The following is a 25,083-nucleotide window of genomic DNA, read 5'->3' as shown; positions in this document are numbered from 1 at the left end:
CAAAGGTCATCAGTATTGTCATTTTCTTTTTTTTTTTTTTGAGACGGAGTCTCGTTCTGCCGCCCAGGCTGAAGTGCAGTGGCCGGATCTCTGCTCACTGCAAGCTCCGCCTCCCGGGTTCCCACCATTCTCCTGCCTCAGCCTCCTGAGTAGCTGGGACCACAGGCGCCGCCACCACGCCCGGCTAGTTTTTTGTATTTTTAGTAGAGACGGGGTTTCACCGTGTTAGCCAGGATGGTCTCCATCTCCTGACCTTGTGATCCGCCCGCCTCGGCCTCCCAAAGGGCTGGGATTACAGGCGTGAGCCACCGTGCCTGACAGTATTGTCATTTTCTAACATTTCTATTTACTGTTGAAGAGCCATGTTAATAGTGGGTGAGGTTATTTGGGAATGGGGTGTGTGGGTATATTTTAAGTTCATTTATCCCTCTAGAACATATACCATATTCCTATGACCTGGATACCTCTTGCTTTCTGCTTATCCAGTGGAGGGAACTGAACAGGGTATACCTCAGTGAATTAATCCTTAACATTAATTCCATGTAACTAATAACAGCTTTTCTTTTTTTAGTTTTCCCAATATTTGAAATCCTTTTTAGTGAATTTAAAGATAAATTGAGTAGTGGCAAAGATTTAATAGTATAAAATATTTCTGCTTCTCAGTCTTTATTTTCAAGAGTTCATATTTTATTAAGAACGTCTAATAAAAATGATTTATTAGATCCAAGAACGATGTTTGATTTGCAGGACTTAGTCTATAGAAATGAAAAATGTCACTTAAGAGTCTTATATTTGATTTCTTTTAAAATGGAATTTTAATATGTACCTGTTATTTTTCAGAGATATAACTACAATGAAAGGAACCATTGTTGCTCAAGTGGATTCGAGTGAGTCCTTCCAGGAATTCTGTAGTACATCTTGTTTATCTCTCTATGAAGACAAACAGAATCCTACTAAAGGAGCTCTAAATAAATCAAGATGTACAATCTGTGGTAAACTAACTGAGGTTTGTATTTTTTTACTTTATCATTTAGTTCTAACAAATAGGAATATTTTAAAGTTCATTTAAGAACTGTTAGATAATCTTTTATCAGTTCCTTAAAAATGAATATCTATAAAGACTATCTTATAAATATCCTATTATGTAATCTGATTCTCCCATAGGATCTTAACTTATTAATATCCTTTTATATAATCTGATTCTCCCACAGGATGATTTAGGAAAAATCGTTGTGTTAATGTGCCTTTTTTTCCCTGAGATTGGGAGCACTCACAGACAGAACCAGTGTTGAGATTGATTTTTGTCTAGTAATATATTTATTTAAACAAGCGAGCAGACTACACAAGAAATACTACAAATAATTTTGCTGAGAAGCAGAACCATTGGAATATTTTTGATAACCTCACATTATTAGTATTATGTTAAATAAAAAGGAATCTGTTTATATGGAAGTCATTTGAATGATTTATGATGGTTCTCCTCATTTTTCTAGACAAATGTACTTTATTTATAGTTTTTAAAAATTGGTCTAAAGATTTTTAGTCTATGGAGTTTAATGTCACCACTACCCAAACCTGGTTTTCTGTCATCTTCTGATACCTCTAGGGAAGGTTGTAGTGATGTCACTGATGGTTTTTTCTTTTTTTCAGTGCCATGCATGTGTTCCTGTGTTTATAAACCAATTTAAATAATTGTGAGAATGGGGCCAGGCCCAGTAGCTCACACCTATATAATCCTAGCACTTTGGGAAGCCAAGGTGGGAGGATCACTTGAGGCCAGGAGTTTGAAATCAGTCTGGGAAGCATAGTGGGACCCTATCTGTACCTAAAGGAAAAAACATTAATTGGGTGTGGTTGTGTGTCTGTAGTCTCAGTTACTCAGGAGGCTGAGGTAGGAGGATTGCTCGAGCCCAGGAGATTGAGGCTGCAGTCAGCTTTGATGGTGCCACTGTACTTCAGCCTAGGTGATAAGTGAGACCCTGTCTTTTAAAAAAAAAAAAAAAAAAAAAAGGCATCATTTTTCCTTTTCTCCAAACAGGCCTTATTGGGACATGCTTGTTTCTGTTCAGAATGTCTTATTATTTAGCTACTTGTCAGATTTATCTGTTTTGTAAGATTTTGTTTATTTTTCTTTTAGATTCGCCATGAAGTCAGCTTTAAAAATATGACTCATAAGCTGTGCAGTGACCACTGCTTTAATAGATACAGAATGGCCAATGGTTTAATAATGAATTGCTGTGAACAGTGTGGAGAGTACTTGCCCAGTAAAGGTGCTGGAAATAATGTTCTGGTGATTGATGGTCAACAGAAAAGATTTTGCTGTCAAAGTTGTGTCAGTGAATACAAACAGGTAATTCATGTTCTAATCAAAGTTAGGCATTCTTTAGAATGTGCTTGAAACTGTTGTAATACTTCTACTCTAATAGTGTTTATTAACCAGATTTGTCTTAGAATTTCATTTAATTCAATTGTTGTCATATCATGGAGAGCATACTGAATGCATATTGCTTTGTACCATTAAAGCTGAACCATCGTAAGTCAGGGACCATCTGTATTTATTCATTTGAGGTAGGTCATTTCCATGATATAATGATGAAGTTAAGTCTGGGTACACCTGTTGTAAGTTGGAAATGTCTTAAAATGCACCTTTGACCTTGGTATTTTCAACTTAGAATGGGTTTATTAGGATGTAACTCCATTCTTATGGAACATCTGTGTATGTAGATTATTGGCAGTAATTTTAATATTTTACATATAATGGTAAATGCTATCAGAATGATTTCTCTTTTGAATTTATTTCCTTTTTGGGAGTTGGAGAGGGGCTGCAAATATTTTTCAAACTTTTAAAGCTCAGCTTTGAAGTGGTCATATTGTTTATATTTAAATTTTAAGGTTAAGTTTTTTGTTGTTGTTGGGTTTTTTTTGTTTTTGTTTTTGTTTTTGTTTTTTGAGACAGAGTTGTGCTCTTGTTTCCCAAGCTGGAGTGCAGTGGCGTGATCTCAGCTCACTGCATCCTCTGCCTCCCAGGTTCAAGTGATTCTCCTGCCTCAGCCTCCCAAGTAGCTGGGATTACAGGCACACGCCACCATGCCCAGCTAATTTTTTTGTATTTTTAGTAGAAACGGGTTTTCACCATGTTAGCCAGGCTGGTCTCAAACTTCTGACCCCAGGTGATCCACCTGCCTTGGCCTCCCAAAGTGCTGGGATTACAGGGGTGAGCCAGCTGCACCTGTCCAGATTAATGTTATTTTAAGGACTTTTTGATTTCTAGTTTTTTTCCATTGCTCATTGGAAAGATACTCTGTGTTATTTCAATCTTCATAAATTTATGAAGTGTTTTATCAGAAATTGTTGCTTTAAAGATCTTTTCGTTGTCTGTGGAGAAGGTTTTATGAACTTTCTCCCTCTTTAGTTTTTTTTTAAGACAAGTCTCGCTCTGTTGCCCAGGCTGGAGTGCATTGGCGTGATCTTGGCTCACTGCAACTTCCGCCTCCTGGGTTCAAGTGATTCTCCTGCCTCAGCCTCCTGAGTAGCTGGGATTACAGGCGTGCACCACCACGCTGAGCTAAGTTTTGTATTTTTACTAGAGATGGGGTTTCACCATGTTGGCCAGGCTGGTCTCACACTCCTGAGCTCAAGTGATCTGCACTCCTCGGCCTCCCAAAGTGCTGGGATTACAGGCACGCGCCACCATGCCCAGCTAATTTTTTTGTATTTTTAGTAGAAATGGGGTTTCACCATGTTGGCCAGGATGGTCTCAATCACCTGACCTTGTGATCCACCCGCGTCGGCCTCCCAAAGTGCTGGGATTACAGGCGTGAGCTACCACGCCTGGCCTCAGATTTATTAAGGTGTGAGTTATGTAGTAGTCCTTTCTCACGCAAGGTTTTGTTTTTTTCTGGTTTCAATTACTCACAGTCAGCTGCAGTTCCCAAATAGGTGAGTAGACTACAATAAGATAATTTCAGAAAGTAATTAATTATAGGTGAGTAGACTACAATAAGATAATTTCAGAAAGTAATTAATTATAGGTGAGTAGACTACAATAAGATAATTTCAGAAAGTAATTAATTATAGGTGAGTAGACTACAATAAGATAATTTGAGAGAGATTAATTATAACTAACTATAATTGTTGTTGTTTTCGTTTTGTTTTTTTTTTGTTTTGTTTTTTGTTTTTTTGAGAGGGAGTCTCGCGCTGTCGCCCAGACTGGAGTGCAGTGGCCGGATCTCAGCTCACTGCAAGCTCCGCCTCCCGGGTTTGCGCCGTTCTCCTGCCTCAGCCTCCCGAGTAGCTGGGACTACAAGCGCCCGCCACCTCGCCCGGCTAGTTTTTTGTATTTTTTAGTAGAGACGGGGTTTCACTGTGTTAGCCAGGATGGTCTCGATCTCCTGACCTCGTGATCCGCCCGTCTCGGCCTCCCAAAGTGCTGGGATTACAGGCTTGAGCCACCGCGCCCGGCTTTCGTTTTGTTTTGAGACAGGGTCTTGCTCTGTTGCCCAGGCTGGAGTGCAGTGGTGCAATTTCAGCTCACTGCAATCTACTTTTCTTGGGTTCAAATGATTCTCCTAGCTTCAGCCTCCTGAGTGGCTGGGATTACAGGCGCGTGCCACCATGCCTGACTAATTTTTGTATTTTTAGTAGCGACTAGGTTTCACCACGTTGTCCAGGCTGGTCTCAAACTCCTGACCTCAAGTGATTTGCCCACCTCGGCCTTCCAAAGTGCTGGGATTACAGGTGTGATTACCATTCCTGGCCAATTGTTGTTAATCTCTTGCTGTGGCTAATTAGAAATTAAACTTTATCGTAGGTATGTGTCTGTAGGAAAAGATGTAGTATCAAAGGTTTCAGGCATCCACTGGTAGCATCAGAATCTCTCTCAAGGATAAGAGGTGGCACTGCCATATTAGTAGATTTCCTAATCTATTGAGCCATCCTTGTATTCCTAGAATAAACTAGGCCAGATAATTATTTTTTTCAAAAATGTGCATACATTCTGATGGTTAATACTCTATTTGGTACGTTTGCATTGATATTTATAAGTAAGATGGGTCTGTAATGTCCTTTTTTTGGTGCCTTCTTAAGGTATCAGTGTTACATTTGCTTTATAAAAATGTCCAGAGGAAAATTCATTTCCTCATATACTTAAAGCAGTAAAAATGAAAATAAATGAATTAAATAGTCAACTGAAAAAGCTGGAAAAAGGAAAATAAGCTGAAACAAAAGAGAAGAAAGGAAATAAAGATAAAAGGAGAAACTAATTAGGAATTTAAAATAGTGTTAACATTGTTCAGAATGTTGCCTCTTTGAAAAACCAGGGAAAAAATACCCAATGGTTAATTCAATCAGGAAAAGAGTTTTAAAAACAGAAATACATAAAATAAGAAATGACAAGGTAGACATGAGCATCAAAACAAAAGAACTTGACAAAAATCAGTCATAAGAACTAATTTAAGTAGCCCTATATAAAAATATTGAACCTAGATTGAGTAATTTCCTGTTGAACCTAGATTGAGTAATTTCCTGTGAAAATATAATTTCCCCAACTGGACTTCAGAGCAGATAAAATTAAGTAGACAAATTTCTGTAGATGAAATAGAGATAATTATTAAAGTACTAACCCACAACAAGGACCAGGCTCTGATGTTTTCATAGGGGAATTCCATCAAAAAGGCCGGGCGCGGTGGCTCAAGCCTGTAATCCCAGCACTTTGGGAGGCCGAGACGGGCGGATCACGAGGTCAGGAGATCGAGACCATCCTGGCTAACACGGTGAAACCCCGTCTCTACTGAAAAATACAAAAAAAAAACTAGCCGGGCGAGGTGGCGGGCGCCTGTAGTCCCAGCTACTTGGGAGGCTGAGGCAGGAGAATGGCGTGAACCCGGGAGGCGGAGCTTGCAGTGAGCCGGGATCGCGCCACTGCACTCCAGCCTGGGCGACAGAGCGAGACTCCGTCTCAAAAAAAAAAAAGAAAAAGAAAAAGAAAATCTCAGTGTTACTTTAACAATTCCAGAGCATAAAAAGGAAGGAAAGTAACTCGTAAGTTTTTTAAACATTGTGGTAGAGTATATGTAACATAAAATTTGCAGTTTTAAGTATTTTTAAGTATATAAGTGAGTGGCATTAGTTACATTTACAATGTTATGCCACCATTGACTCTATTTCTGAAACTTTTTCATCATGCTGTACAAAAACTGTGACATTAGCCAATAACTCCCATTTTTTTCTGTCCCAGTCCTTGGTAACTTAGTAGTTTCTGTCTCTCTGAATTCATATATTCTAGATATTCATGTAAGTGAAATTATATAATATTTGTCTTTTTGTATCTGGATTATTTTACCTGAAAGCTGAAACATAATGGTTTCAGTTTCATCCATAGTATAGCCATGATCAGAACATCGTTACTTTGTATGGCTGAATAATATTCATTATATGTATATGCCACATTCTGTTTAATTTGTTGTCCCTATGATAGATGTTACATTGTTGCCACCTTTGACTGTTGTGAATAGTGGTGCAGTGAATGTTGGTGTATAAATTTGATATAAGTATCCTGGTTTTCCATTCTTTTGGATGAGTGTGGATTTGCTCAGTCATAGGGTAATTCTGTTTCACCTTTTGAGGAATTGTCAAACTATTTTACACAACTGTACCATTTTATGTTCTCTACAGCAATGTACAAGGCTTCTATTTTCTATGTATCTTTGCCACACTTGTTATGTTCCGTGTTTTAAACTTTCGATTTTTCTTGTAGATATCTTAGTATGTGTGCGGTTGTATCTCATGGTTTTGATTTGCATTTCCCTAATGACCAAGGACAATGAGCAATTTTGCTTTTGTTGTGTTTTTTTGTTGTTTTTTTTTTTGAGACAGAGTCTCGCTGTATTACCCAGATTGGAATGCAGGCGCAGTCTTGGCTCACTGCAACCTCTGCTTCCTGGGCTCAAGGGATCCTTCTGTCTCAGCCTCCCGAGTAGCTGGGACCACAGGCACAGGCCACTATGCTGCCTGGTTAATTTTTTGTATTTTTTGGAGGCGTAGGGTTTCACCATGTTGCCCAGGCCTGGTCTTGATCTCCTGAGCTCAAGCCATCTGCCTGCCTTGGCCTCCCAAAGTGCTAGGATTACAGGTGTGAGCCACCGCGCCTGGCCAATGAGCAAGTTTTCATTTGCTTGTTGGCCATTCGTGTATCATCTTTGGAGAAGTATCTGTCTATTCAAGTTCTCTCTCTGTTTTTGAATTGGGTTTTGTAGTTTTGTTCTTTTCTCTCTCTCTCTCTCTCTCTCTCTTTTTTTTTGTTTGTTTTTGAGACAGAGTCTCCCTCTTTTGCCCAGGCTGGAGTGCAGCAGCGAGATCTTGGCTCTCTGCAACCTCCGCCTCCTGGGTTCAAGCGATTCTCCTGCCTCAGCCTCCCGAGTAGCTGGGGTTACAGGTGTGTGCCACCATGCCTAATTTTTGTATTCTTTTCTTTTTTGAGATGGAGTCTTGCTCTGTTGCTCAGGCTGGAGTGCAGTGGCACACAGTCTCTGCTCACTGCAACCTCCACCTCCTGGGTTCAAGCAATTATCCTGCCTTCACCTCTTGAGTAGCTGGAATTACAGGCGCACACCACCATGCCCAGCTGATTTTTTGTATTTTTAGTGGAGATGGAGTTTCACCTTGATGGCCAAGCTGGTTTCAAACTCCTGAAGTCAAGAGAGCCACCTGCCTCGACCTCCCAAAGTGCTAGGATTACAGGCGTGAGCCACAGCGCCTGGCCTAATATTTGTATTTTTAGTAGAGATGGGTTTTCACCATGTTGGCCAGACTGGTCTCAAACTCCTGACCTTCAGTAATCCTCCTGCCTCGGCCTCCCAAAGTGCTGAAATTACAGGCGTGAGCCCCTGCACCCAGTCTTTTTTTTTTTTTTGAGATGGATCTCACTCTGTAGCCCAGGCTGGAGTGCGATAGTGCGATCTCAGCTCACTGCAGCCTCCACCTCCTGGTCCAAGTGATTCTTCTGCGTCAGCCTCCCAAGTAGCTAGGACTATAGGCATAGGCCACATGTCCAACTAATTTTTGTATTTTTTTAGTGGAGTCGGGGTTTCACCAGGTTGGCCAGACTGATCTCGAACTCCTGACTTCAAGTGATCTGTCCTTCTCAGCCTCCCAAAGTGCTGGGATTACAGGTGTGAGCCACCACACCCAGCTGGAAGTTTTAAATTTTGATTTACCCATTTTTTTTTCATTTGGTTGTAGTTTCGGTGTCATTTAAGAATCTGTTGCCAAATCCCAGGTCATGGTTTACCTCTACAGTTTTTTTCTAAGAGTTTTATGAGTTTAGCTCTTAATTAGGTATTTGATCCATTTTAATTTACTTTTTGTTTATTATGTGAGGCAGGGATCCAACTTCATTCTTTTGTACAGGAATTCCAGTTTTCCCACCACCACCTGTTGAAGGGATTATTCTTTCTCCATGGAATGGACTTACCACACTTGTCAAGTATTAATTGGCCAGAGATCATTTCTGTGTTCCACTGATCTACATGTGTGATCTTATGTATATGCCACACTATTTTGATTACTGTATCTTTGTTCTGAGTTTTGAAATCAGGAAATGTGAGTTCTCCAACTTTGTTTTTTGTCAAGATTGTTTGAATATTCTGAACCCATTCTAACTTTATATGAATTTGAAGATTGGCTTTTCTATTTCAGCAGAAGAGTTTGTTGGAATTTTTATATAAATTGCATTGAATCTTTAGATTGTTTTGGGTGGTATTGGCATCTTAGCAGTAGTAAGTTATTCTGTCTGTGAAAATGACATTTATTTATGAAGACATACCATTTATTTAGGTCTTCTTTAATTTCTTTCAGCAGTCTTCTGTGGTTTTTAGTGTACAAGTCTTCACCTCCTTTGCTGCATTTATTCCTAGATATTTATTCTTTTAATGCTATTTCTAGTGGATTTGCTTTATTTCCTTTTCAGATTGTACATTACTAGTGTATAGAAACACATCTGATTTTTGTACATTAATCATGTACTGTGCAACTTTGCTGAATTTGTTAGCTCTGCTAGCTTTATGAGTTTCATGTCATCTGTGAATAGAGGTAGTTTTACTTTTTTCCAATTTGGATGCATTTTATTTCTTAACTAATGATTGTGGCTATAACTTTCGATACTGTCGAATAGAAGTGGTGAAAGTGGGCATCCTTGTTGCTGATCTTAGAGAAAAAGAATTATTTTACCATTGAGTCTGATGTTAGAATGTATGGCTTTTAGTATGTTGAAGTAGTTGCTTTGTATTACTTTTTTTATTCAGTGTTTTTTTAATCATAAAAAGGTGAATTTTTCAAATGCTTTTTCTACATCCTTTGAGATGATCATGTGGTTTTTATCTTTGCTCCTATTTATGTGGTATGTTACATGGATTGATTTCTTTATGTTGAACCATACTTTTATTGGGATAAATCTCCACTTGATTGTGGTGTATAATCCTTTTAATATATTGAATTCAGTTTAGTAGTACTTTGTTGAGGATCTTTGCATCAATATTCTTGTGGGATACTGCTCTTTGATTTTCTTTCTTTTGATGTCTTTATCTGTCTCTGGAATGAGGGTAATGCTGGCCTCATAGAATAGGGTGAGTGAGATATCTTGTATCTTCTGATTTTTGGAAGCGTGAGAATTGGTGTTAATTCTTTAAATGTTTGGTAGAATTTACCTGTGAAGTCATCTGATCTTGACCTTCTCTTTTTTGGGACTGTTTGTTTGTTTGTGAGATAGAGTCTCGCTCTGTCGCCCAGGCTGGAGTGCAGTGGCACGATCTTGGCTCACTGCAACTCCTGCGTCCTGGGTTCAAGCAATTCTGCCTCAGCTTCCTGAGTAGCTGGGACTACAGGCGCATGCCACCATGCCCTCTTAATTTTTGAATTTTTAGTAGAGATGGGGTTTCACCATGTTGGCCAGAATGGTCTCGATCTACTGACCTCACGATCCACCCACCTCAGCCTCCCAAAGTGTTGGGATTATAGACATAAGCCACCATGCCGGGCCAGGACGTTTTTGATGACTGAGTCTCTTGTTACATGTCTGTTCACATTTTCTGTGTCTTCTTGTGTCAGTTTTGGTGGTTTGTGTGTTTTTAGGAATTTGTGCATTTCATCTATGCTGTGTAATTTGTTGATGTGCTATTGTTCATAGCATTTTCTTGTACTACTTTTTATTTCAGGAATGCCAGTAGTAATGTCTCCCTTCCATATTTTATTCTTTGTGTCTATTCTCTTGATATTTTTAAATGACCAACTTTTTGGTTTGTTTCTCTCACTTTTTCTGTTCTGTTTTATTTTTCTCTGCTCTAATCTTTATTATTTCCTTTTTTCTGCTGGCTTTGGGTATAGTGATCTCATCTTTTTCCTCAAGGTGGTGAGAAGTTAGATTATTTACTTGAGATATTTTTTCTTTCTTTTTTTCTTTCTGTCTTTCTGTCTTTCTGTCTGTCTTTCCTTCCTTCTTTCCTTCCTTCCTTCCTTCCCTTTCTTTTTCTTTCTTTCTTTTTCTTTCTTTCTTTCTCTTCCATTCCGTCCCTTCCCCTTCCCCTTCCCCTTCCCCTTTCCCTTTCCTTTTTGACAAAGTCTCTATCGCCCAGACTGGAATGCAGTGGCATGATCTTAGCTCACTGCACCCCCACCTCCCAGGTTCAAGCGATTATCCTGCATCTGCCTCCTCAGTAGCTGGGGTTACAGGCATTTGCCACCACACCCGGCTCATTTTTGTATTTTTAGCAGAGTTGGGGTTTCATCGTGTTAGACTAGTCTCAAACTCCTGACCTCAGGTGATCTGCCCGCCTCAGCCTTCCAGAGTGCTGGAATTATAGGTGTGAGCCACCGTGCTGACCTTTTTTTTTTTTTTTTTTTAAAACATAAGCATTTACAACTATAAATAAATTTTTCTCAGATCACTATTTAAGCTGCATCTCATAACTTTTGGTGTTCTTTTAGTTTTGTTTTCACTCATTTCTAAGTATTTAAAAATTTCCTGTAATTTCTTCTTTGAGCCATGTTTAAGAGTGTATAGTATCTCCATATTTGTGAATTTTCTAAGTGTTCCTTCTATTACTGATTTCTAGTTTTATTCCATTGCTCATTGGAAAAATACTCTGTGTGATTTCAGTCTTCAAAAATTTATTGAGACTTTTTTTGTGGCCTAACGTAGTTCATTCTGGAAATTGCTCCATATGCATTTGAGAAGAATGTTTATTCTACTGTCGTTGGCAAGAATACTCAATATATGTTTGTTATTAATAACTCTAGTTGGTTTATATTGTTGTTCAAGATCTGTCTTAGTTGAAATTGTGTCTAGATGGTCTGTCCATTATTGTAAATGGTGTATTGATGTCTCCAACTATTATTGTACAGTTATGTGCTTCTGCCTCCATTATTATCTGTTTCTCCTTTTACTTCTGTTAATTTTTAAAATGTATTTTGAGGGTTTTGATATTTGCTATGTATATGTTTATATTTGTTATATCTTCTTGGTAAATAGACCCTTTGTTCAGTATGTATTCTTTTTCTGTCTCTTGTATCAGTTTTTCACATAAAAGTTCTTTTTGCCTTATATTAATATGGCAACCCCAACTCTCTTAGTTACTGTTTATTTGCATGGAGTATCTTTTTCCATCCTTTTACTTTGGACTTGTTTGTATATTTGGATAAATAAATCCTTCCTTATCAGTAATTACATTAAATGTACATGGATCAAATTATCCAATCAAAAGGCAGAAATTGACAGAATAGAAAAAAAATGACTTTTAATTGGATAATTTGATCCATATACACTTAACATAATTACCGATAAGGAAGGATTTATTTCTACCATTTTCCTATTTTTTCTTTGGTATATTATATTATTATATATTATTACTATACCTTTTTTTTGGTATCTCATTTCCTGCATTATAGCCTTTTATATTTAGTTGATTGTAGTGCACTGTTTTGATTTCCTTCTCATTTTTATATTATTATTTTTTATTTTTATTTTATTATTTTTTTGAGACGGAGTCTCGCTCTGTCACCCAGGCTGGAGTGCAGTGGCGCGATCTGGGCTCACTGCAAGCTCCGCCTCCCGGATTCACGCCATTCTCCTGCCTCAGCCTCCCGAGTAGCTGGGACTACAGGCGCCCGCCACCTCGCCCAGCTAGTTTTTTGTATTCTTTTTAGTAGAGACGGGGTTTCACCATGTTATCCAGGATGGTCTCGATCTCCTGACCTCGTGATCCGCCCGTCTCGGCCTCCCAAAGTGCTGGGATTACAGGCTTGAGCCACCGCGCCCGGCCTATTATTTTTAAATATATTATTTGTGGTTACTGTCGGGGAGGCTTTACATATAACATCCTACAATTCAAGCTAATGTGAACTTATAACAAGTTAATTAGCTTTTAAAAATGCTGCGCCCATATATCTGTTCCCTCTTTTTGTTATAAATTACGTTTTTAAACATTGTATTCCCAGTAATACAGATTTATAATTTTGTGTGCATATTTGTCTTTAAAATCATGTAGGAAATAAAAAGTGGATTTGTAAACCAAAAATACAATTATACTTGTTTTGTATTCTCCCATATATTTACTAAAGATTGGGTCAAGTGTACTTCCATTTCAATAAAAAGCTTTGACTCCCTTTAGCATTTGTTTTGTAGGGTAGATTTAGTGGCAACAAACTCCCTCCACCATTTATCTGTGTGTCTTTACTTTTCCTTCAGTTTTGGATGATAGTTTTGCTGGATATAGTATTCTTGTTTGAGAACTTTTTTTTTCTCCATTATTTTAAATGTTATTCCACTGCCTTTTGGCCTCCATGGTTGTTTCTTTTGTGAAACTGATGGTTAATCTCATTGAGAATTTCTTGTGCTGAACCATTTCTGTCTTGCTTTTTTCAAGATTTTCTTTGTCTTTTTTTTTTTTTTTTTTTTTTTGAGACAGAGTCTTGCTCTGTCGCCCAGGCTGGAGTGCAGTGGGCGGATCTCAGCTCCGCCTCCCAGGTTTACTCCTTTCTCCTGCCTCAGCCTCCCGAGTAGCTGGGACTACAGGCACCCGCCACCTCGCCCGGCTCCTCCCAAGTAGATGGGACTACAGGCGCCGCCACCTCGCCCAGCTGGTTTTTTGTGTTTTTAGTAGAGACGGGGTTTCACCGGGTTAGCCAGGATGGTCTCGATCTCCTGACCTCGTGATCCGCCCGTCTCGGCCTCCCAAAGTGCTGGGATTACAGGCTTGAGCCACCGCGCCCGGCCTTCTTTGTCTTTTAAGAGTTTGATTATAGTGTGTCTTATTGTGTGTCTCTGAGTTTATCCTACGTGTAATTTGTTGTGTTTGTTAGATTTGTAGATTTGTGTCTATTATCAAATATGGGAGGTTTTTAGCCATTAATTTTTCAAATAATCTTTTGCCCCTTTCTTTTCTTCTGAAACTCTCATAAAGTACATGTTGGTCTGTTTGATCTTGTTCCATGGGCCTCTTAGGCCTTTGCTTACTTTTCTTCGTTCTTTCCTTTACTGCTTCTCAGATTCTGTGATGTCAGTCTTGGCCTCTTTACTGCAAGTCGTTGGTAAAAGTTCTGGATTTCCGCTGGGTCAGACCTCCTCAGTTAGGGTGGAGGTGGTTACGTTGTCTAATTACCACCCAGTGGGGTGGAAGTTCAAGTTTCCTGCTTGGCCTTCTCTGACTTTACCATTGCTGGGGTGCTGGGGTGAGGCATCACGTTGTAGCCAGGCCAGGGTAGAAGTCTCGGCTAATTGGCCTTTTTTGTGTGAATGGGGTAGAGAAACCGTTGTCTTACTGTTTCTCTAGGCTGCTGTTTCAACTGTGTTTCCCCTACAGGTGTGTCATTTCTCTTGCCAGATTCAAGATTTTTTGTCTTTGGTTTTCAGAAATTTAAATTTGGTGTATCTTGGTGTTTCTTTGGGTTTTATCCTTCCTAGTGTTTGCTAACCTTCTATCTGTAGATTTATGTCTTTTGCCAAATTTGAGACCTTTAAAACAGTAGTGTTTTTGGAGGACTTTTCTAACTCTGTCCTCTTTTTCCTTTCCCTTTGGGATTCCAGTGACATGAATGTTACTTTATTTTTTATTTCTTTTAATTTTGTTACCAGCCTACAGATCCCTAAGGCTGTGTTTTACTTTTCCCCCCACCCAGTCTGTTTTTCAGGTTGGGTACTATAATTCTATCTTCCTGTTCACTGATTCTTTCCATTTTATTCTTTATATCTTCTATTTATTTTCTAGAAGTTTCTGTGTGTTCATTTGTTTTTAAGTGCATGTGTATTGGTTGTTGGAGCACTTTCATGATGATTGCTTTAAAATCTTTGTCAGATATTTCCAGTATCTCTGTAATTTTGGTGTTGGCATCTGTTGATTGTCCTTTTCTATTTAAATTATAGTTTTCCTGGTGTTTGGCATGATAAATGATTTTTTTATTTGAAACTTGAACATTTTGAGTGCTATGTTATTGCCAAGTGGAGATAAAAGGTCAGCCTCTCTACTTGGCCTCTCTACACCTGTGGAGGAGAAGCAGCTGGTTATTGCTGAGTGGATATGGGAGTTCTGGTTCCTTTCTGGACATTAGCTGATACTACCCTGACTAGAGAAGTAGGAGTTCCTTATCCTGTTCTCCACATAACCTCTACTGAGACCAAATGATTCTACTCCAGTGGATAAAGAACATGTTCTTTGTACTATTATTAAAGAAATAAAAATTATTTAAAATAGTGTTTCTTCTTTTATTCTTTAAAATTACTTGCATGTTTTATAATTACATACTATATGTTCATAATTCATTAGTTAATAAATAGGTGGGAGTCCCTGCCCTACTATTTTACTGATAAAGAGACCCAATTGGATGTGTTTGGAGACAACTACATGAGATGCTATAGCGAATGTCTTCTTTTTCTGCAGCCTGGGAGCTAAAATTGTATCATAATCCTTCCTTCCTTTCCACTCACCCCCTTTGACCTTTGTCTGTAACATTTAACTTAGCTGCCTTTTGTTGTTTTTATCTGTGCTCTCATTACTCAATTAGTTTCTGAAGTGTGTTGATACACTTAGTTAATAATCTAGATCCTGGTGGTGGAGACTGTATAATGCTTGCCCCATGCCTTTCAGTAGTTTTCCTTTTCTAGCATAGTATTTTGACTTTCATGGAAAGCGGGAAGCATGTCTTTTAAAACTTTTGTGCAAGGAGTAAGGATATATATTTGTATTATATTCTGGAAGCTGTCATATGTGCTTTCAAAAGAATTTCTCAAACATGCCGGGCTCATGACTGTAATCGCAGCACTTGGGTGGCCGAGGTGGGTGGATCACTCGAGGTCAGGAGTTCGAGACCAGCCTGGCCAACATGATAAAACCCTGTCTCTACTAAAAATACAAAAACTAGCCAGGTGTGGTGGCAGGCACCTATAATCCCAGCTACTCAGGAGGCTGAGGTGGGAGAATCGCTTGAACCCAGGAGGCGGAAGTTGCAGTGAGCCGAAATCATGCCACTGCACTTCAGCCTGGACGACAGAGCAAAAACTCCATCTCAAAAAAATAAATAAATAAAATAAAAAAAGTCTCAGTCCATTTTGCATATGGTAGAAATTGTAGCTGTGTAATCTCCAAATGACTTAATTTAGGAAGCTTTGAGTTTCATTGTAAGTGTAAGAGTTTAATAGGTTTTAAAGAGATCTTAGAGCACTCCAAATTAGAAGTGATTTTTCTCAGAAATTAGAGGTAAGTCAGATATGTCTATCTTTAATTCCTTAGCCCGTTATTACTGTTTTATCATTATACCATTTTTTCTAAGATGTAATTATTGCTTTAAGTTGGGCAACAGTAGTGGGGACAGGACAGGCAGACATTTTTAAAAGTTGGAATGAGTTTGTAAGTCACAAAATATAATTGAGAAGCAACTTTTACATAATGCTTATTTACCTTTCAATCTGGCAGCTGTTCTTTATGTGTGTTTATAAAGTCTTTTGAAATCTTTTTTTTAGGTAGGTAGCCATCCCAGCTTCCTGAAGGAGGTTCGAGATCACATGCAGGACTCCTTCTTAATGCAGCCTGAGGTGAGCGGGAGTGTGAATGGAGTTCAAGGCCTTCACATTTTCGAGCACTGCTACTACTGTCATTAATATGTATCTGAAAAATCTTGTGCAATTTGAAATATATTAAAATTTCCAAACTTAAATTGTATCACATGATGAATGTTTTCTTTATCTCCAAGACATAGCTAGGTTTCTAATTTCACTACTTTTACATGTATTTTCTTATGCTCATTTGTCTTTAGATATTTATGTTCTTAGGAAATTATTTTCAGATATAATTTTTTTAGTGCACAATACCTTGTACACAGTAGGCATTTGATAATGGGATATAAAAATCCTCTCTTTTGTGCCTACCCGAAAAGTTAAAAAAAAAAAAAAAAAACCCTTTCAAAAAAATTTCTAAGCCTGTATTTTTGTTAATCCAGATACATGAATTAGTAATAAGTGTTTAAAATTAGGAAGACTTTTAACTGTAGTACAGTTATCAAGATAATGAAATTTACGTCAGTAAACTATTATCAGGTTAGTCAGTAGAGCTTATTCAATTTTGTCCATTAATGTCCCTTACAACAAATGAAAAACAATTATTTCTTGTCTAGAATCCAGTACAGGATCCTAGGCCATTATTTGTTTAAATATATTTTTTAGGCCGTTTCCCACCCCTCTTCTTCTGAGACCCCAATTCCAGATATATTTCTGCCACTTTCCCAGTCACTGAGGCTTTGTTTTTGTATTGTTTTGTATTGTTTTTATATTGTTTTGTATCTGTTTTGCATTGTTGTTTCTATTTGTATTGTTTGTTTTTCCCTAGTCTTTTTTTTCCTTCTGTACTCCATTTTGGAAAGTTTCTATTGCTGTATCTTTAAGTTTGCTGATCTTTTAAAAAATCACCTGTGAATACCATGCAGCATATTTTTTCAGATGTTATGTTTTTCATCTCTAAAAGTTCCATTTGAGTCTCTTTTTTATCTTCTGTTTCCTGCCTAATTATGTTCATGTTTTCCTCTACTAATATTTTAATATATTAGCATATTTATAATGTTCTTTTAACATCTTTGCCTACTGTGTTCGTATCTGCCATTTCTAGATCTGTTTCTATAGTTTGATTTTTATTTTTTTTCTTCCGGGTAATGAGTCATATTTTCCTGCCCCCCCCCTTTTTTTTTTGACAAAATGCCTGTCATTTTTAAGTTTGATTCAGAATATTGTGAATGTTACATTATTGGTTGCTGGATTTTGTTGTGTTATTTTCATCGTTTTGTTGGACTTTGTTCTGGCATAGCGTGCTGTCAAATTAACCGTGAATTATTTGGATCCTTTTTGAGGCTTGCTTTTAAGTTTTTGAAAATTCTTTAGTAGAGCAAACTGTAGCCTGTGGCTCTTCATTCATACTACCGTGATGATACCTGGAGAGATCTGAATCTTCCCGGGTTACAGGGTCATCCCACTCTTGAACAGGTAGCAATACAGAGTATTCCTGGCCATGTGTGTTCTTTGGGAATTGTTAGCCTAATGCTTTCTTGTGATTCTGGGGTTCTTTCTCTGGCCTTAGGTGCTTTCATCTCACAAATACACAGATCAGTTTTCAGCCAAAATACGTCTGTAGACGTATTTTTAAGATCAGAGCTTTTTTGTGTAGCTCCATCATCGTCAGTACTCTGTTTCCCAAATTCTAGCTGCCTTGAAAGCCTTGTGTTTCCTCAACTCAGTTTGACTAGTAAGCAGGCTCTGTTAACCTCCCCTTCCCCCAGCTATTTCTAGGCCTCAAGCTTTGGTAGCCACAGGACTCACTTGATTTGTTTCCCTTTTCTTAGGTATACAGTTCTGTGCTACCTTGTGTGTAGAGTTTGAAAACCATTGTTTGTGTGTGTGTGTGTGTGTGTGTGTAATTTTCTAGTTGTTAAAGGTGGGTGGGAGGTTTAAATCTAGTTTCTGTTGGTTGGGAGTGGAAGTTACCTCTGCTTTAATCTAAATAGTTCCCTAGTTTTTGTCTTTTACGACTTGACATTTTGAATACCGCTTTGGAGAGCATCCCTCACTTTGTGTTTGTTTAATAGTCACTCAAGATTAGATTGAGGTAATGCCTTTTTGGCGTGAATACCTCCTAAGCGATGGTGTGTCCCTCTTCGTGCACATCAGGAAGCACGTGCTGTCTGTGTTCCGTTATCATGTGTTAACTTGTTGAAGGGGATGTCTGTCAGGTTTCTCCAGGGTGAAGTTGCTCTTTTTCTCTCTGTATCTGTTTAAGCAAACTTTTCACCCACTATTGTTAGCATCTGTTGTCAAGTAGAAAAAAATCCTTAAATTACAAAGTTAGAATATGTCTGTTAAAAGAAAAATTGTAAGTTATACAGTAATAGGGAAAAGTAAAACACAATGGTATATAAATTTTTAAACCCTTTTTTCTGTGCACAAACAAATCTTGCAATATGAAGAGATGATTTCCAGGTTTTATTGAATAAATGAATTGTAATTTTTACTTGAAATTATTTATTATAATAAATATTATAATATGTCATTGTTTAAGTTTTATTGCCAATTCTTCTAATCAAGGTTCTTCACTATTTCAGTGCTTTGGACTCCTTTGGTAATAAGGACAGATTCATTCTCAGAATGTTATTAAATGCATAAAATGCCTGTGATTACAAAGACAACCAATTATATCAAAATATAGTTACCAAAGTATTTTAAAAATTTTTGAAATGTGCTGCTTTATTTTAATGTGTTTAGGAATAAAATACAGTGGTTAATAACTATAATTTTGAAGTAAAGTTGAATGTAATTGATATGTTAAGGGATACTAAGAGTGATATAAAAATTGGGAATTTTTATTTTTGACAGTCATAGGCCCTATTAAACTAATGAAGTAAGTTTGTTGCCTCCAATCAGAGTGAAAGAGAATGTTAAATTTCAGTTAGAGGTTTGTAAATATAAAGGTAATTTTTTTACTGTGCAGTGTCACGGACTAAAGTTCATATTGTATTTGAATGTGGCTAGGAAAGTAGATAATATGCAGGCTATATCTTAGGTCCCCATATCCTAAATTAGATTTGCAGCAACAGGTACATCAAGCCATTCTTTCTTGATTACCTTCCCATGTGGTCTCCTTGCTTGGTCCAAATGTAACAAATGAAATATATTTCCTATATGTAGAAGGAAAATTTGAGAAAAGTTGTAAAGTCGTGACAGTTTTGATATCCACATGAAATTGGTTAAAATTAAAATATAAGGTACATCTTTTAAATGAGTAGACTGAAAATGAGCCAGTTTGTCATAAACTTACCCATCATATCTACTTTTTACCTTTTCCATATCTTGTTTTACTTCGTTCTATCTCATTCTTTTTCACTGAAGTTACATGTAGGCTTATTTTTCACCATGTCCAAAAAGGGAATATTTTAATTCTGAATTTATTCCACAAAGCTTTGTTCCTTTACATCACTAAATGTATGTTTATAGGATGCATATAAATTTGTATGAAATTTAAATATGATTATTTTGATTGCTTACATATGAAGCTGAGTAAACATGGCATAAAATTACATTTCCCTTTTGGCTAATGTTCTTTCATTAATTGGTTCTTTGAGGCAGCGGTAGCTGTGAAAGTGGCGGTATTGAAATATTCTCAGTGATTCTGTCATTCTGATAGTACTTTCTCATTTTCTTTTTCTTATTTTTTTTTCTTTGGAGACAGTCTCCCTCTGTTGCTCAGGCTGGAGTTCAGTGGCACGATCTTGGTTCACTGCAGCTTCTGCCTCCTGGGTTCAAGTGGTTCTTGTGCCTCAGCCTCTCGAATAGCTGGGACTACAGGCATGCACCAACATGCCTGGCTAACTTTTGTATTTTTAGTAGAGATGGGGTTTCACCATGTTGGCCAGGCTAGTCTCGAACTCCCAACCTCGTGATCTGCCCACCTCAGCCTCCCAAAGTGTGGGGATTACAGGTGTGAGCCACTGCACCCGGCCTTCATTCTCTTTGGATAAAATTGTTTGTCTGTATGGAACAGTTGCCTAACTCCATGTTTACTTGATGTCTTAAAACTGTTACTAATTATTTAATCATTCTGCCAATAAAATCAGTGTTGGGATCACAGATCCAACGGATAGACTCAGTCAGTTTGAAGAATGTTTCAAATAGAAATCAAATCCGTGATTTGATTAGATGGTGGAACTTAATTTATATCAGTAAAGGAATTCTTTATGGGTGCCGATACATGGAGGCCTCTGCAGACATCCAGTGGGAGCTGGCTTTTCTGTCGTGCAAGCTTGCAACATAGTGGCAGTTGTCTGGAATATTTTACTAATTTGTACCGTCATTTCAAGTTTTAAACATGTTATATTCTGTTTCAATGATTTGCTTTGTTTTTGTCCCTTTTCCAGTATAGAAATTTAAGTCATCAAATAGACCTTAGGAAACAAAAACAGAGCATTCTCCTCTATTGTACTTATACATCATGATAAGATATGTTTGCAGTCATTTTTATTTTTTCCTTGTCACTATTCTTTTGCAGTTGACAAATATTTTTGAAGGAGTACCTGTCATTAAAGAATGAGTTGATTTCCACTTTGAAAAGCAAAATTGAGGGCTTTCTTTAGTTGATATTTCAGTAAATGAGGAAGTAGGCAGCATAAGTGTTTTTTTTAATAGGATGATAATGAATGTGCATTCCTGGCGCATAAACAGCTATGGTTTCTTATACTTTTTCTATTCGTTTCAAGCTGAAAGATCTTTTTCTTGATGTTGATTGTATTTTTTTGTTTCTTTTTACCTTCCATTTATTGCCTTCATTTTCTGAAACCCTGTGGTATTTGTGACATTTTTCCATGCAGTGTATTCATTTCAGTTGTTATTTTTGGCCTGATTGTTATGTATAACACCTATTATTTATGCTGTCTATGGAACAGTTTGAAGCCTTCTTATATTTTCATATTGTATAGATGCTCGTGGGTATGAAGACGGATTTAATTGCAACATCAGATGGAAAATGGATACAATTATTTTGCAACATGATTTGTGATATTTGATTTAACTTGATTATGACAGAATTTTGCAACCACTCAGAAAGAGGATCAAAACAGGTTGCACTTGAAGGCTAGCCTTTCTTTTTTATTTCTACCTGTTTTTTTCTTTTTGTGGAAGATGGGGTTCTTGCTGTATTGCCCAGGCTGTTATTGAACTCCTGGGCTCAAGCAGGTCTCTACACACACAAAAAAATACACCCCCACCAAAAAAAATAGCCAGGCAATTGCTTGAACCCAGGCTGGTCTCAAATTCCTGGGCTCAAGCAATCCACCTCGCTAGGCTTCCCTGCGTGCTGGGATTACAGGTGTGAGCCACACCTTGCCTCTTATATTCTTTATCTCTCTTTTTTTTTTTTTTCCCCTTATCTTGTTGGCACATATAGTCAGGCATTGCTTAATGACAAGAATACATTCTGAAAAATGCATCGTTAAGCAGGTTTGTTTTATGAACATCACAGAGTGTACTCAAACAGACCTAAATGGTGTAGCCTGTTGCTGCTAGGCTACAGGCCTGCACAGCGTGTTACTGTGCTGAATACTGCAGGCGGTTGTAACACAATGGTGAGTAGTTGTGTATCCACATGTGTCTAAACATAGAAAAGGTACAGTAAAAACACGGCATTACAATCATTGAGTGAAACATCATTATTTGGCACATTACTGTATTCACTTTTGGCAGGAGGCTTAACTTTATTATTATCTATTGATGAATTATTTACTTCATTTTATAGCCAGAAGTCATTTTGAATGTGGTTTAAATTTTTTTTATTCAAAAAATTTTTTGTGTTTGATTGTGATTGAATGAGATTTCAAATGTAGTATATAGGTGATAAATCATTTTTAAGAGACGTTCCAGAAGTGCTTGGAACAATAGCAGCTCAGTGGGAAAATGATTTAAAATCTTCAAATTCATTCTTCACCATACTTTTTATTATTAAGGCTTATATTTCATAGTTCCATTTAATTTATTTTGTCAAATGACAAAGAAGTATATCCTCATTGTAAACAAAAAGCACTGTGCCTTTCCTAAATTTTCAGGTTTTACTTACCTTTATGTAGGGATTCTGTTAAACTTAATATAATAGAGAGAAAAACATTCTGTTTTTGAAGGCAACTTAGCTGATGATCATTGCTTTGTTTGAACCTTAACAGTTGTTGCATAGTCAATAGTTTGTATGTAGATGAAGACTCGTGACTCTAAACCTGTTCAGAGATTAGCAGGATTGTTTTGCAGAGACAAAAAGTGTAATGAAAAACTGGTAATTCTTTTCTAGTTAAGTTGTAGTCTTAAAAATTATCTTTTTATGTTTCAAATTTTAGAAATACGGAAAACTGACAACTTGTACTGGTTGCCGAACACAGTGCAGGTTTTTTGATATGACTCAGTGTATAGGTCCTAATGGATATATGGAGCCATATTGTTCAACTGCTTGTATGAACAGTCACAAGACAAAATATGCAAAATCACAAAGTAAGTTTCACATATTTGGATAGTTAAAAAAACTTTACAAAATAATTACTTTTTGCATAAATACTCTTAATGTTTTTATGCTTGTTTTTAAAAGCTTTTTATTTTCTATTTATCTTTTTGAAAACTGTTCTAATTATTTTGATTATTCTGTACTACTTTTTTAGTTCTCTTCATATCTCTGTTCTTAACTAAAATTGTTACTCCATCTAAAAAATTACCTAAAACTGAGTTTTTTCTCTGTATCTATGTATGTTTTAGTGGCATAATATCAGAGTCCTTTATGACAATATTTTTAAGGTGCAAATAATCTTCATTATTGAAGGTGCAAATAATAGTTTATTTTTTAACAGAAACGTCTATAATCTCAGCAGTTAAGATTAAAAAAAACTTTTTTATTACTTTATAAACAAATCAGATATGTACCTTTTCTTTCCTAGGTTTGGGAATTATTTGCCATTTTTGTAAGCGAAACTCTTTACCTCAATACCAAGCCACAATGCCTGATGGAAAACTGTATAACTTTTGCAATTCCAGTTGTGTGGCTAAATTTCAGGTTTGTTGTTTATTTTGCATAACCCATACCCCCAATAAAATACACATAGAAAATAACCAGTGTAATATAATATGCTTTATCTTTATTTTATCTTAATTTTTACATAGTTTGTTGAGGGTCAAATTGGAAGGTGGATATCCTAGTCACAGAATATGCAGCTGTACCAGTTTTCCATTTTAGCCTGGATAGTCTAATTGAAATTATAATTGCTACTCTGATATAGATTTTGAAGGAAAAGAAATTTTAATATAGTTTAGTTCAGTGCTGATGTGTAGTTTTTTCTTATTAGATGGTTTGAATAAAATGTGAACCGTAAGGGGAACTCTTACATGACAAATGGATGGAGGACCTAGATGTGTTTAGCCTAGAAGTGATAAGAATACATGCTTTCTTCATATGTTAGAAATGGACCATGTAAAGAGGGAATTAGATTTTTTACACGAGGTCTTAATTTAATACAAGATCAGTTTTGGGGAGACATTTTTTATTTTGGTAAATGTAAACAAAGACTTTCTGACGTAGTTCTTCAAATTTGGAGTATGGACAGTCTCAGAAGATAGATTATTGGAAGCGCTCAAACTTAACCTTGTTGACCACTAGGAAGGAATAGTTCAGAGAGAATTCAAGCATTAGTTAGGTGATACGATTAGGTTTACCTGTTGTGTGTGAAAATTTCAGGGTATTACCCAAAGGTTCAAACCTGTGCATAAAGCCATGCTTCATGAGTTAATTCATCCAACAACTCTGCTTTGTTCCAGGTACTGTGCTCTATGTTGATTTATTTAAACTGAAAATACAGTTTCTTAAGTATGTTATAATAGTTACTATATCACTTATTAGTATTTAAATTGAGGTATTTTTGAATTCAAATGAGTGTCAGTTTTTGTTAATAGTAATATTCTTACTGAACTTAGGTGATAAACCACATTTAAGACTTGTTATTTTAGAAGTTGGGATCATGGCCATTGATACAGCCTTACAGTGGTAGATACTGCTTTTGCCTTGTTGGCTTTTCTTAAACTAGAAATTAAGGAATAATTGTTAATTAAAAGAGAGGCAGACAGTGTCTGTAGTATGCTGCTTGTCAGATCTTGAACTTTGTTTTTTGATGTTGTTGGATAAACTAAACTGATAATTGAAAATGTTGTAACTGCCCTTTTCATTAATGAAACTTGTATCACCATGATTTGATAAGATCCTCTGTATATGTACATTGTATATTTTAAGATATACAGTTATCCTTCGATATCCATGGGCAAGTGGTACCAGGACCTCCTGCGGATATAAAAATCCAGGGATGCCCAAATCACTTATATAATATGGCATAGTATTTGCATGTAACCTACAATGCAAGTCTTCCTGTGTGCTTTAAATCACCTCTAGATTACACTTAATATCTAATGCTATGTAAAGAGTTGTTATACTGTATTGTTTAGGGAATAGTGACAAGAAGAAAATGACTGTACGTGTCCATACAGATGCAATCATCTTTTTAAAAAAATTTTTGATCCTCTGTTGGTTGAATCCATGCATATGTAGGACCGACTGTACTTAATTTAGGCTCTTATTTTGAGGAATACATCCAGATAGACCTACAGGTAGCCTCATCACTCTGCATATAAATACAAAATTGACAGAAAAGCAACGTTTTTCCCTTTATCATACAGCAAACCATTTATTTTGAACTTTATATCTTCATTAGGTTTAAAAGTAAGGTAATAGGATAGTATTCCCTCTTAGTCCATTCAGGCTGCTATCACAGAATACCTTAGACTGGTAGCTTATAAATAGAAATTTGTTTCTCATAGTCTGTAGGTGAGTAAGTCCAAGATAAGGCACTGGCAATTTGTTGTCTGATGAAGGTCTGTTCCTCATGGATGTGAGGAACCTTCTTGCTGTGTCTTCACGTGGTGAAGGTAGCAAACAAGCTCCCTAAGGCTTCTTTTATAAGAGTACTGACTGATTAGATCATGAGGGTGGAGCT

The 25,083-nt window shown here is 36.9% G+C and overlaps 1 protein-coding gene across 6 annotated transcripts in view; it reads left to right on the top strand.

The window, feature by feature from the left end:
• ZMYM2 (zinc finger MYM-type containing 2) overlaps positions 1–25,083 on the top strand; it is a 127,206-nt gene that overhangs the window by 43,344 nt on the left and 58,779 nt on the right. For 5 of the 6 annotated variants that reach the window (XM_073012772.1, XM_008021677.3, XM_037986926.2 and 2 more), the window contains 5 exons: positions 841–1,006; positions 2,138–2,350; positions 16,004–16,075; positions 22,396–22,546; positions 22,984–23,099. In XM_073012772.1, coding sequence (XP_072868873.1) covers positions 841–1,006; positions 2,138–2,350; positions 16,004–16,075; positions 22,396–22,546; positions 22,984–23,099 — 718 coding nt within the window. The remainder of the gene's footprint in view (positions 1–840; positions 1,007–2,137; positions 2,351–16,003; positions 16,076–22,395; positions 22,547–22,983; positions 23,100–25,083) is intronic. The other variant, XM_037986925.2, reaches the window with a different exon arrangement.

Source organism: Chlorocebus sabaeus, chromosome 3 (assembly GCF_047675955.1).
Source record: "Chlorocebus sabaeus isolate Y175 chromosome 3, mChlSab1.0.hap1, whole genome shotgun sequence".
NCBI classification, from domain to species: domain Eukaryota; kingdom Metazoa; phylum Chordata; class Mammalia; order Primates; family Cercopithecidae; genus Chlorocebus; species Chlorocebus sabaeus.
The sequence above is the reverse complement of the archived record's forward strand: the minus strand, read 5'-3'. Positions and strand labels throughout refer to the sequence as shown.